Consider the following 12,114-nt stretch of genomic DNA (forward strand, 5'->3'; position numbering starts at 1 on the left):
TTTCAAACTCAATTACTGAAACTTTTAGGAAATACCCAGAGCACAGACTCAGGGCCAAAACAGCAACTTTTTAAACCCAGCTCTGCGAGGCTCCCAGGGAGTTCCTGACCCCCTGGACCTCTTCTTGTCAGCTGTGGCAGAGGATGAGGTGCACAGTGCACCTGATGCACACTGAGTGTACAAGAAACACTAGCGACCAGATGCCACAAGTTCTAACTGCCTACGTTTTTATTACAAATAAACTGAGGAGTAGTGATAGAAAGCATTCAAGAACGCAGACATCTGGTGAAATCTTTTTCTTCTAAAACCTGCTGACTCAGACGCTGAACCCTGGGTCAGACCACAGTTCAGGCAGGCTCGCCCTACGACTGCCTATTCTCTGACTAACACCTGAAACACCAGAGGCTCAGCTACAGGAAAGCTTTCCAATCCTGAAAATGACTCAAGAAATGAAATTTGTTCTATAATGCCCAAGGAGCAAGCCCACAGTTCCGTTCAACAGCTAAAGCAGAACCTGTTGATTTTAATACAACAAACTTTTCTACTGAGTCTTCCTTTTTCAGTCAACAGACATCTTTAACTAGAAAAAAAAAAAAACTTCATTGATTTTATCTGCACATTAACTATAACTAGAAGGACTTTGGAAATTACTCTGCAAATTCGGGTATACCTGAATACCATCCATATAATTTAAAGCCTCCAAAGAAAAGAGATACTCACCCAACTCGTGCTACTTCCTTGAGTTTTGGTAAAAAGCAATGATGATCCCTGCAACACTGCCCACGAAGATAACCAGTTCTTTCTGTAATGATAAAGATGACCAATTACAGCTCTACTTGTCCAGTTCTTCCAACCACTTAAAAATCAAAACCTACTTAACTATTATCACTATCATCTACAATTTACAGGAATTACTGACACTCGAATAATCATTTTTATTGAGGATTTGATGCTGATGGAACGCAGTCATTTGCAGCCCCAACCTGATCTCAAAGACCTCAAAGCAAATGGAGTCAGCTGGGGATACAAGTTATCCAAAAACTATGAACAATCCCCTAATTAGGTTCACATGGAGCTAATCCAGCACACTGTGGTCATGCCCACTAACTTCTTTGAAAGTCACACAAGTGGAACACCATATTTGGCAAGAATTCTTATTCACAATTGGAAATTGGACAAACATGCTTTCCTCAACTCTCCTAATTCCTCACAAATACAGACTGCTCCTTCCTTCTCTGCTCTCCCTTCTGCTAAACAGGGCTGCTCGAGGCAGCAGTAGATACTGATGCTTTGAAGTCTAAAATAACATGCACACTGACTGACCAGCCAGGTTACTTTAGCTAGCCTGACATTCAGAGGGGAAAAAGTCTTCCTAAATTCACCAAAGCAACACATAAAAATTCTGAAGACAGAAATGTGTTAGGAAAAAAATGAAAAGGCCCCCTTTCTTCTCCGTCAATCCATACTTCAGAAGTAACCAATGTTCAGAGTTGGCTGTAATACAAAGCTCTAAAATACATCCCTTTAACACTGACTGTCTCATCTCCAGATACACAGGAAGACTCATACGGAGTATGTCATCATCAGCGTTCCTATTGAGCACTTTAAAAGCTGACAATTGTCATTCCCTGGCCAGATTCTACCCAGTTTTCCCCTTCATTGTCTTTTATTCTACATTAGAGTTGTTTGCCTAAATGCTTCTTTCCCTTTGAAGTTGCAAAGTTACTTGAAAGCAGAAACAGTGCGTTATTTTAATCATCTCAGGCCTAGCAAAACACTTTTCAAACAGCAGGTGTGGATCAGTGTTTGCAGACAGGAAAACAGGGGAACTCAGTTGTTAGGAGGTTAAAATGAATGTCAAATCCATCTACTATAGGAAATTATCACGGCTTTCCTTACAGCCAAACATGTGGCTGGTTTTGTGAAAACGCTACAGACATACAAGTTTATTTTCTGTTTTCAAAATGTTAGAATTTAAAACCTATCAAGTAGGTGTACTTTATTAATTTTATCACTCCTTATGTCTACTTGAACTTCATGTATTAAGAGGAGTAAAATGGGCCAGTGCTGAGGCATGGTAGGTTGAGCCTCTGCCTGCAGCACCAACATCCCATTTTAAGTGCTGGTTCAAGTCCTGGCTGCTCCACTTTCAATCCAGCTCCCTGCTGATGGCCTAGGAAAGCAGTGGAAGATGGCCAAAGTGTTTGGGCCCCTGCACCCACTTGGGAGACCTGGAAGAAGTTCCTGGTTCCTAGTTTCAGATCGGCCTATCTCCAGCCATCACAGCCATTTGGGGAGGGAACCAGCAGATGGAAGACTTCTCCCTCTGTTTCTCCCTCTCTGCCTCTCAAATAAAAAAAAAAAGAAATCTTAAAAAAAAAGTATATGTCTTTCACCACAATGAAAAACTTTAACGCTTTCACACACAAAGTAGAACAACAGCCAGGGCTGAACCAGGCTGAAGCCAGGAACCAAGAGCCTCAGGCGGGTCCCCAGTGTGGGTGCAGGGACTCAAGCGCTTGGGCCACCCAATACTGTTCTCAGGACATTAGCAAAGAGCTGGATCATAAGGGGAGTATCTGGGACTCAAACCAGCATCCACATAAGATGCTGGTGCCACAGGTGATGGCCTCACCCACCATGCCACAACTCCAGCCCCTAAAGGTAGAAGTTTTAAACATTTCTCATCTGCCACTGTTTGACAACTCCTCAACACTTAATGACATCAGTGACCTTTCTGGTATTACCAATGTGTGATTCTTGGTAGTATGAAATAAAATGTGTACCCATATGAAAACTGAGCAAACTCAGTGAACCAGTAGTTCCAAATGACCTACAAGATACTATAAAATTATGGATGGGTAAAGATTCATTCAAGGTGCTGGCGCTGTGGCATAGCAGGTAAAGCTACTGCCTACAGTGCTGGCATTCCATATGGGCGCCGATTCCAGTCCCAGCTGCTCTACTTCCAATCCAGCTCCCTGTTAATGTGCCTGGGAAAGCAGCAGAAGATGGCCTAACTCCTTGGACCCAATCCCTTGGGAAAGAGCAAAGAATTTGACAACATGCTGAACTGGGAAAAGCTATGGAACTATGCCCGCTCTGGGGGCAGGGAGGGATTCAACATGTTGGAGCACAATTTGTAGTACTTCACCAAAATGACCTTGCCAAGGGTCTAGCAACTCTGCTTTTGCAAAACTGATTCTACAAGCACAGTAACATATTTACAAAATGCACTAGCCCAAGATGCTAAGTGTCATATTGTTTGTAGTAGTAAACACTGTAAACATGCTAAATGTTCTACCAGTGGGCCTCGTTACATACTTACAAATAAGTAACAGCTACATAAACTACAGTACAGTCATACAGCATGCAACTGTGCAGCAAATAATTCATTGTGGCAGCTCCACAGGCAATGCAATGGAGCCATCTCCAAGACAGACTGAAAAGACTGTCTCACAGATCCATCTATGCACACGTGCGTAGGAGTACATCCTGTCTCTGGAGGAAAGCACTAAACTCACGGGATGCAACCCTGGCTGCGTCTGGGGAGGGACCCGATGGCTGGCTAACCGACTTCAGTCACTACTTAGTGTACCCTGCTTTTTATCATGTGCATTTACTGCCTACTGAAAATAATAACAGGAATTTAATACTGAAAGTAAGTTAAGGCTTCCCCGAATCTGTTGCTTGATCACCTCTGAATTTAATATTACTTAAGAAATAGGTGAAGACAAAGGAAAATGTTCATACAATTGATGACACACACTCACATACTCTAGTACATTAGAAAGTAACCCATTAGAAATTCTGCAACTCTCAATCATTTCCACTAGAATACATCTGGGACGTTCCACGTATTTCAGTCAGATGAATCACACCAGAGCATTAAAGAATCCATACTTACCGAACTTTTTTCCCATTTTCAGTTATTTTTGTCACATTTAACAATCCATATTTCTCTTGGCCCTAGGAACAGAGTAATACTGTTTATGTGCCATGCATGTGGACAGTGCAGTCTAAGCTCTAACCCAGGACTGAGCGAAACGGCTGGGAAGTCTAACAATTAGCTCGTGGGAAAGATTAGTGAGTACGTGACGTGCTTAGTACTACGGCACAAGTGTAAGATTCCTAATGCTTCCAGAAAGCTTTATTCAGTGACCTGACAAAGTCTTCCTCTTCTCCCTCAGTTACAGCAGCTATCAGGTACTTCCTGCGCTACCAAATTAATTTCCACATGAACAAGTCAATACCAGAGAAATTATTTATGTGAAAAATACCAGAAACAAAGGAATTATTTACTTTGTTTTAACTACATAATTTGAAAATTATTCAACATACTAACCCACTCTGAATATAAAAATAACTAGGGAGGGGTCGGTGCTGTGGCGTAGCGGGTAAAGCCACCGCCTGCAGTGCCAGCATCTCATATGGGCGCTGGTTCTAGTCCTGGCTGCTCCTCTTCCAATCCATCTCTCTGTTATGGCCTGGGAAAGCAGTAGAAGATGGCCCAAGTACTTGGGCCCCTGCACCCACATGGGAGACCTGGAAGAAGCTCCTGGCTCCTGCCTTTGGATAGGCGCAGCTCTGGCCATTGCAGCCATCTGGGGAGTGAACTAGTGGATGGAAGACCTCTCTCTTTATCTCTATCTATCTCTGTAACTCTGTCTATCAAATAAATAAAATAAATCCTTAAAAAAAAAAAAAAAAAAACTAGGGAGAACAAATGCAGAGACTGTGATAATAAATCAATCAAAAGTAACTGTTATTATGTACGGTACTGGCTTTAATATGGCATAAAAACTCAATATGTGCTTCATTAACTGTACTATCAGATTGTGAGTTAGGCTCTGGATAAAACTAGATTTATTAGGCAGCTGATGTCAAAAATAATGATACAAGCTTTATCAGCAAACACTATGTAGGCAAAATCCATTATATTAAAATTAATGTTATTTTAAAATTCTTCCAAATGGAAATAAAGAAGTATTTTTCTCACTGCTTTTCCTACCTACATTCAAAGGAACTTAAACAAAATGAGTTGGTGCCCACATCAATTATCAATGTTAGTATAAGCACTGTACATTAGTACATGAGACAATGGTTAATTTTAATTCAGTGGAAACACACACACTCACTCTCAGAGGAAAATATTCTCAGTTCAGCATTTGTTTCTGACTATTTAATGGATTCCCCATCTACATTTTTTCTATGTACTTTAATTAGAAAATGTATTCTCTGTACGAGAGATAAACAAAATGTACTGAGTAATTTTCTCTATAATGCCTTAAAGATAACATATGAAGTTTTGCTTGATCTGATAAAAACTTACACATCTATAAACAAAGCTGAAAAATTGTCAAGCTGATTGACATTTCTGGCATACTGAGAACTTGGGGAATAATCCACATAAACTCCTACAGTAATTTTTTCATAAGACATAACTTAGATATGCAAGTTTACCATTTAACTTAAGAACTCTGTGGCCTCTCAACAAGGACATCAGTTACACAATTCTAAGGGTGCACAAGATGTGGAATAAGAACATTCTCAACTTACTGTCCCCCACCCCCATCAGAAACAAGGGAGAAGTTAGAAACCTTTCGATGCATCGGGAACGACCTAAGCACAGGACTTTGGATGGATGGGCACTGGCTACGTGAGCTAATGAGCACCGGAACTGCAGGGGCAGGGAAGTGGGAATTAAGCCATAGAAAGTACCCCCGCTGGAATTGTGTGTGAAACAAAAAAAATCAGAAGCAGGAGGAAATCCAGGCATGCAGACGGTGGGAACAATGGATGGGCCAGTAGCAGTGACAGATGGCCATGCCTAAGGGTGAGCGAGAGTCTAACCTGGATTCTCATCTGAGTCAATGGATGACCTGAAACCAGTACAGAATCGTGCCTGTGGATGCCTGGTCCAAGGAAAGGATCAAGACCCAAGTACTGATGCTCTAAGTACGAAGCACTCTAACCTGAACATAAACTAAGAACAACATTCGCCACATCCAAAATGTTTAAAAAATACAAAAATCAACTACCATACAATGTGCTCAGCGCTGTGAGAAAGGTACAGCTAACTCTTTGTGGGAGACAAAGAAGGGGAGCAGAGATGGAGGGAACCAGGAAGCAGACCTTGGCTGGACAGGAAGAGTAGGAGGGAAAATAACAAACAGCACCCAGGCCAGGAGCGGGGGAGAGCGCACGCAGCCGAGGGCTTTCCGTGGCTTCTGGGAGTTAGGTTTCGAGTTGCAGAAGCAGCAAGAAAGACTGAAGAAGCAAGAGCAGCAGGACAGGGAGCCAACCAGAGTCCTCTTCTAACCATGACCCTACGAAAGGAGGGAGGCTGGGCCCAGAGAAGGGACAGGGGGAGAGAGGAGGCACCACTCTGCAGAGAGATGCAGAATGCAAAACTGACAGAAACTGGGTGTGATGGGTAAGAGGGGAGATGGCGGAACAAACTGCCCCACTAGAGCACCCTGGTGGACGAGGTCGCCCGGCTCCCGCTGCCCTTCCCGCGGCGACCACTGCCCCAGTCGGTCCCTGCGTGCTCCTGGCTACCGAGTCCTTCCACCATGCCCGATCCCCCATAGGATGGTGCTTCATTTTACAAGACACACGAGGCCACCGAGGGGAAGACCAGCTGTGCGCTCACACATAGGCAAGGGAGACCACCAGAGCGAACATGGGGGCTGCAGAGAAGTCAGTGGTGCAGGGACAGACCGCGCAGGACAAGGAGGCAGTCTGTGCTCCCCAGGAAGCAGGGGAGAGCTGCTTACCTCTGGACGGCTGGCCTGAGGACAAGGGCAAAGTCTTTTCTGGGAATCCTTACATTTAGTTTTAAAAGGCAAATATAAATTCATCACTTAAAAATATGGTACAGACGTCAATCATGATCTGGCACAAAGCGGGTCTTTAAAATCCATAAAATCTGATTCTTGATTTCAACCTAACTGTGATTTAAGGCCAGTGAAATGTAACAGCAGGAACCCCTAGCCACATCCTTGGAGAAAGGGAACTCCCTGAGAAGGACTGAGGGGAGGCCAGGGCCAGCCCACCAGCGCCCACCACACTAACTGTGTCTTGGAGCTTTGGTGAAGAGGGAGAGGAGTCACTTTCAGGAAAGCAGGGTTTGGAGGCAGTTGTAGATTCCTACAAGAAATAAGTAATGAACACGGTTACTCTATTTGATATCTGACTTCATTCCTCACTCTACTCACAGTAGGAGAGCATCAACAAGCTAGCCAAAGGAAAATGTTTTCCTTAGTACTCTCCTTCTATCTTCAGCTCCAAAATGAATACAGTGCTGACTTTAAAACTACAGATGTTGTAAAGAGTTTAGGAAAATGTGGTAAATTTTAAAGCAATTATTGTTAAATAATGCATACAGAATTGTTCAAAAGCAAGGGTGCATGTTGCCTTAAGATCATGTTGCCGTACTAGCTTCAATTAACTACACCCAAAATATGCAAAATCCGTCACTGGGAGAGAATACACAGTGGTCACTACACCAATGTGCTCTCGGGATAGTAGGGAGGCGTCCCCAGCACCAGGCAGGAGACGGTCACGGGAATGACTTAGAAACTGCCAGAAGGAGGATTTCATTTTACTCAACAGCTACAGGAGAAACTAAATTAAACTGCTATTAATGTTTCAGTTAATTTATAGCTAACTTTCCATTGATTAGAAATAAGAAAGATTTTCCTTTTTTTAAAGTATTCATTGGAAGGTTTTTATTAATTTCAAAGAAATGAACATTTTATAGTGGAGAAAACTGGACACGCCTCCTTAGCCTTGGGATGGTGACACCACCCCTGCAGGAGGCACTGAGCAGGGCCCAGCATCACCAACATCTCAGACAAGCAAGATTGTAAAATGTAAGGAAGAAACCTAAAACGCAAAGATTCATGCTTCACCAAAAAAAAAAAAAAAAAGGCTTTTATGAGTAAGCCTCTAAGAATAACATCAGAGCAAACCGACAGTGAGTTTGAAGCCTCTGCTTTGTCAGTACTGAAACACAGTATATAATTTCTACTACAGACATTTATAGGACTATTCAGGCAGATAAACCTAAAAAAAAGTGTTTGGTGGAAAATGCCTAGCTTGATTTAAATTTTCTCCATCCACTTAGATGCTTCAACTAACTTCAGAAAAAGAGAATTACAAAAATCCTGTCAATACCTATTGATTGTCCTATCAAACAACCCCTCTGTGCATCTACCTTTGCATCTCTATCACTCTAGTTTTCTATGCTTATGGAAAGTGGAGAAGGTATTTCAGAAAACCTGGAAATTATTTCTTATAATAACGCAAAAACCATGAACTCAACAGTCATCCACTTGGAAGAAAGTCTTCAGGGTTACCTCCTACACAATTTCTAAACCCAGAGAACAGTGAGAGATTACAGGCAAACCCTGCCAAGAGGGAGCTTTCAAACCAAACGTCTAAGGCCAACAGTACTAATGGAGAACATATCAAAATCTTATCAAAAAATACCCTTACAAGAAGAAATTAATGTCTAATCCCCGCTGAGCCTCACTTAAGTTCTTCTGAGAACTTTGTATCAAATGAATAGTAAGTGTGATTTATTTTTCATAGCAAGATCAATCTTACAGAAATAACAACAAATGGAGTAATAATGCATAACAAATATAACTACTGTAAGCAAATAACTTATACATTTATCATAAATGTATATGCATATATATCTTTATAAAACTAAAAATAGCAGTTTCAGTAAAAACCATACATAAGCAGACACACAGATACTCCCTCTACCCCCACCGAGGTTACCTGCCAAATGAAACAGGATCTTGGTCATATTTAACAACACTTGCTTTACAGTATTAGCCTTCTATGATTACATCCTGTGTCATACACACTTCACTCCTTACGCATCTTGGGTAGTTTGTTCTGGGATAGTCCCTTTTCATAACCTCAGAGACTGCCTTGTCTTACGAAGGCATATAATAGATTATAAAAAATAGAAATGTCCAGCTGCTGAAGCAATTCCCTATGGATTCACCTTATTAGGCTAATGTAGGGAGAGGGGAGATATTTCTACTGAAAACAACCTACCCTCCGATCTCAAGAAAACCATATTCTCACCACTCTGTGGCAATCAGGTGAATGAGGAGATGGTACTAAGAATTTCATGCATATGACTTTAAGCAACAGACGGAAAATAAAGCTCGAAAGAGATAAAAAAGGAGTAAGAAATTTTAAGAATATGTCACCAATATCATCATCCTATTTGTTCCAGCACAAAGAAACAGGGGGTTGTTTCAATGCTGACTTTTACTCTATATTAGTATATGAAGAGCATTCAAAAAGTTCATGGAAAACATCCATTATGGAAAAATTATGCATGGATCTCATAAAAATTTTCTGCACCCAAATTGATTTAACTCCATTTCATACAAACTTTTTGAAGTATGTTCATACTGTATTTAGGCACTTTCTATAGATCCTGAATTGTAATCTTACTTGGAGTTGAACAAATTTTTCTATTAAAAATCTCCAGGAATCTTACCCACCGGGGTGAACCTCAATGCTAAAGTATTTTCAAGCCTGTCTTCAGTAATTAAGTACAGACTGCAGAATGCTGCTGCTTTGACATGCCCTCCATATTCAATAGCAGAACATCTTTACACGAAACACGGAGAGCACAAATAATACAGCCACATGTCATCACATGTGCACATCAAATGCTTACGCTGGTTCAAAACAAAGAATCATACTTAACAATAGGAATGCTATATAAAGTAAGATGTTAGTACAGATGGGAACAATTCACCATGAAATATAATGCACAAAACTTGCCAAAATCCTCTTTCCTAAGAGTCCTACCTTGTCATTGGTGTCCAATACAATGGTGCTGTGTCTCCACTTTGTCAACACTATTGGTTCCTGCAGCCGCCTGTCCAGGCTCCTACTTTTAATTATTTCTCTCTGCTGCTGAGATGACGCACTATACTAAAGAGAACAAAATGCACTTCATTACTAACAGAAAAAACCAGTGAAGTTTAAACATGCTGATTCCAAAGATACGTGCCTATTAAGCAGAGTTCACCCCGCAGCCCCATTGTGAACATTCTAGACTCCTCTTCTCATCTCTCACCAGCACTGTGGCACAACCGAGAAGACTACAGATTTGGTGTTGGACAGATCAAGCTATGTCTGGTAAATGTTTACCCCCCTGAAGCTTCTTCAGGTGTAACACACGCGTAACAGAAATACGAACTCATTCCCTGAGTCACTCAAAAGACCAAAGTATAAACCTGCCCTGTCAGGCTCCCAGTAACTACTAGCTATCATAGTCTCTAAAATGAGCTCCTTGCATAAATGCACTTCCAAGGTTGCTTCTACTTCTAAAATCCATACGAATTTCATTTCAGGCTTGGATTTTTAAAATAATGCTTATGTACGCAACAGGGATTTCATATTTAAGGACTGTTTTTCCTGGCTAAGAATTTTGTCTTTGTTTCCACTCAAAAGCCAGGTGATGATTTGTTCTTCTGAAGTGGGACTAGTTCTAAAGGCCACCCCTAAATATATCAGTTGTGTACAAAGAACAGGTTGTGCACAGAAGAAATTTCTGCAAAATGAAGAGTAGGTTTTCAGGCGTTATTAAATCATGTAAATGTTTGCAATGAGAAGGAGAAACAAGAAAAAGCACGTGAGATATCCAAAACCTTAAGAGCTACGTTGTCTTATGCAGGCAAAATGACAAACGAAAACCAGTATTCTTTTTAATGGACACACTCTTCTTTTCAAACTATACTTGTTACCCACTTCGCCATGCTTAGAAGTCAAGCGAACTTTGGGCCGGCATTGTGGCGCACTAGGTTAAGCTGCAGTCTGAAACACTGGCACCCCATATGGCGCTGGTTCAAGTCCTGGCTGCTTCGCTTCCTATCCAGTTCCCTGTTAATGGTCAGGGGGAGCAGTAGAAAACAGCCCAAGTCCTTGGTCCTCTGCACCCACATAGGAGACCTGGAACAAGCTTCTGGCTCCTGGCTTTGGACTGCCCCAGTCCTAGCCGTTATGGCCATTTGTGGTGTGAACCACAGGATAGAAGTTCTAACTCTGCCTTTCAAATAAATAAAACTTAAATATATATATATATATTTCAGACACATCAGATGCCCCCTGAAACAACTTCCAGATCCCGTTTCTCTCTCTCTCTCTCCAGCTGTGCTACATAATAAATGTGGTATTTACCCACACACATTTTTTACGCTTCAGTACACACTTATGTATCAATGAACACACTGTTTTATGGGTTTTTTAATTTTGTATAAATAAATTAGCACATGCATCATTTTTAAAAAAAAAAAGATATTTATTTATTTGAAAGTCAGAGTTACACAAAGAGAAGGAGAGGCAGAGAGAGAGAAAAAGGTATTCCATCCACTGGTTCACTCCCCAGTTGGCCACAATGGCCCATGCTTTGCTGATCCAAAGCCAGGAACCGGGAGCTTCCTCAGGTCTCCTACACGGGTGCAGGGCCCAAGGACTTGGGCCATCTTCTACTGCTTTCCCAGGCCATAGCAGAGAGCTGGATCAGAAATGGAGCAGCTGGGACTTGAACTGGCACCCATACAGGATGCTAGCACTGCAGGTGGCGGCTTTACTAGCTATGCCACAGCACCGACCCCCACACGCATCATTTTCAACTTTTTTTTTGAACTCATACAGCCTCATTTTTGAAAGTATCTATGTTGGCTGGCACTAAGCAGCCCTAGCTCACTCATTTGTTTCTTCTCTAGAATAGTCTATTACACAGGAAAACTACCATTAGCCATTTTGCTACAAACAGACATGTCAAAGGTAGCAGCACTAATCTATACTCCTTCCAGCAGAAGACGAAGCTTTGCACTGCCCCACATCCATCGGCATTTGGCACTGTCAAGCTTACACATGGGTGTGTACACAGAAAATACAAAAATGTACACATATGACACTGAGAGGGGAATTCACAAGATTTGTGGAAAATAGAATTAAAAGAAGTCTCTTTGGGTACAAAAGGACTTTGAAATCCATGCAGATAAGGGAGTTTCAAAAAGCCTATGAAAAATGTATACCTGGATTTCAATTTCTTTTTGCACAAAA

General features: G+C 41.6%; 1 protein-coding gene across 8 annotated transcripts in view; it reads right to left on the bottom strand.

The window, feature by feature from the left end:
- The window catches only part of ARHGAP12 (Rho GTPase activating protein 12), a 133,516-nt gene that overhangs the window by 23,215 nt on the left and 98,187 nt on the right, over positions 1–12,114 (bottom strand). For 4 of the 8 annotated variants that reach the window (XM_008268008.4, XM_070056091.1, XM_002717285.5 and 1 more), the window contains 4 exons: positions 9,850–9,975; positions 7,078–7,152; positions 3,908–3,969; positions 721–802 (listed from right to left, as the gene is read on the bottom strand). In XM_008268008.4, the coding sequence (XP_008266230.3) occupies positions 721–802; positions 3,908–3,969; positions 7,078–7,152; positions 9,850–9,975 (345 nt within the window). The remainder of the gene's footprint in view (positions 1–720; positions 803–3,907; positions 3,970–7,077; positions 7,153–9,849; positions 9,976–12,114) is intronic. The other 4 variants (XM_070056093.1, XM_070056092.1, XM_002717286.5 and 1 more) reach the window with 1 other exon arrangement.

The sequence above is a fragment of the Oryctolagus cuniculus genome, chromosome 13, assembly GCF_964237555.1.
Source record: "Oryctolagus cuniculus chromosome 13, mOryCun1.1, whole genome shotgun sequence".
Classification (NCBI taxonomy): Eukaryota; Metazoa; Chordata; class Mammalia; order Lagomorpha; family Leporidae; genus Oryctolagus; species Oryctolagus cuniculus.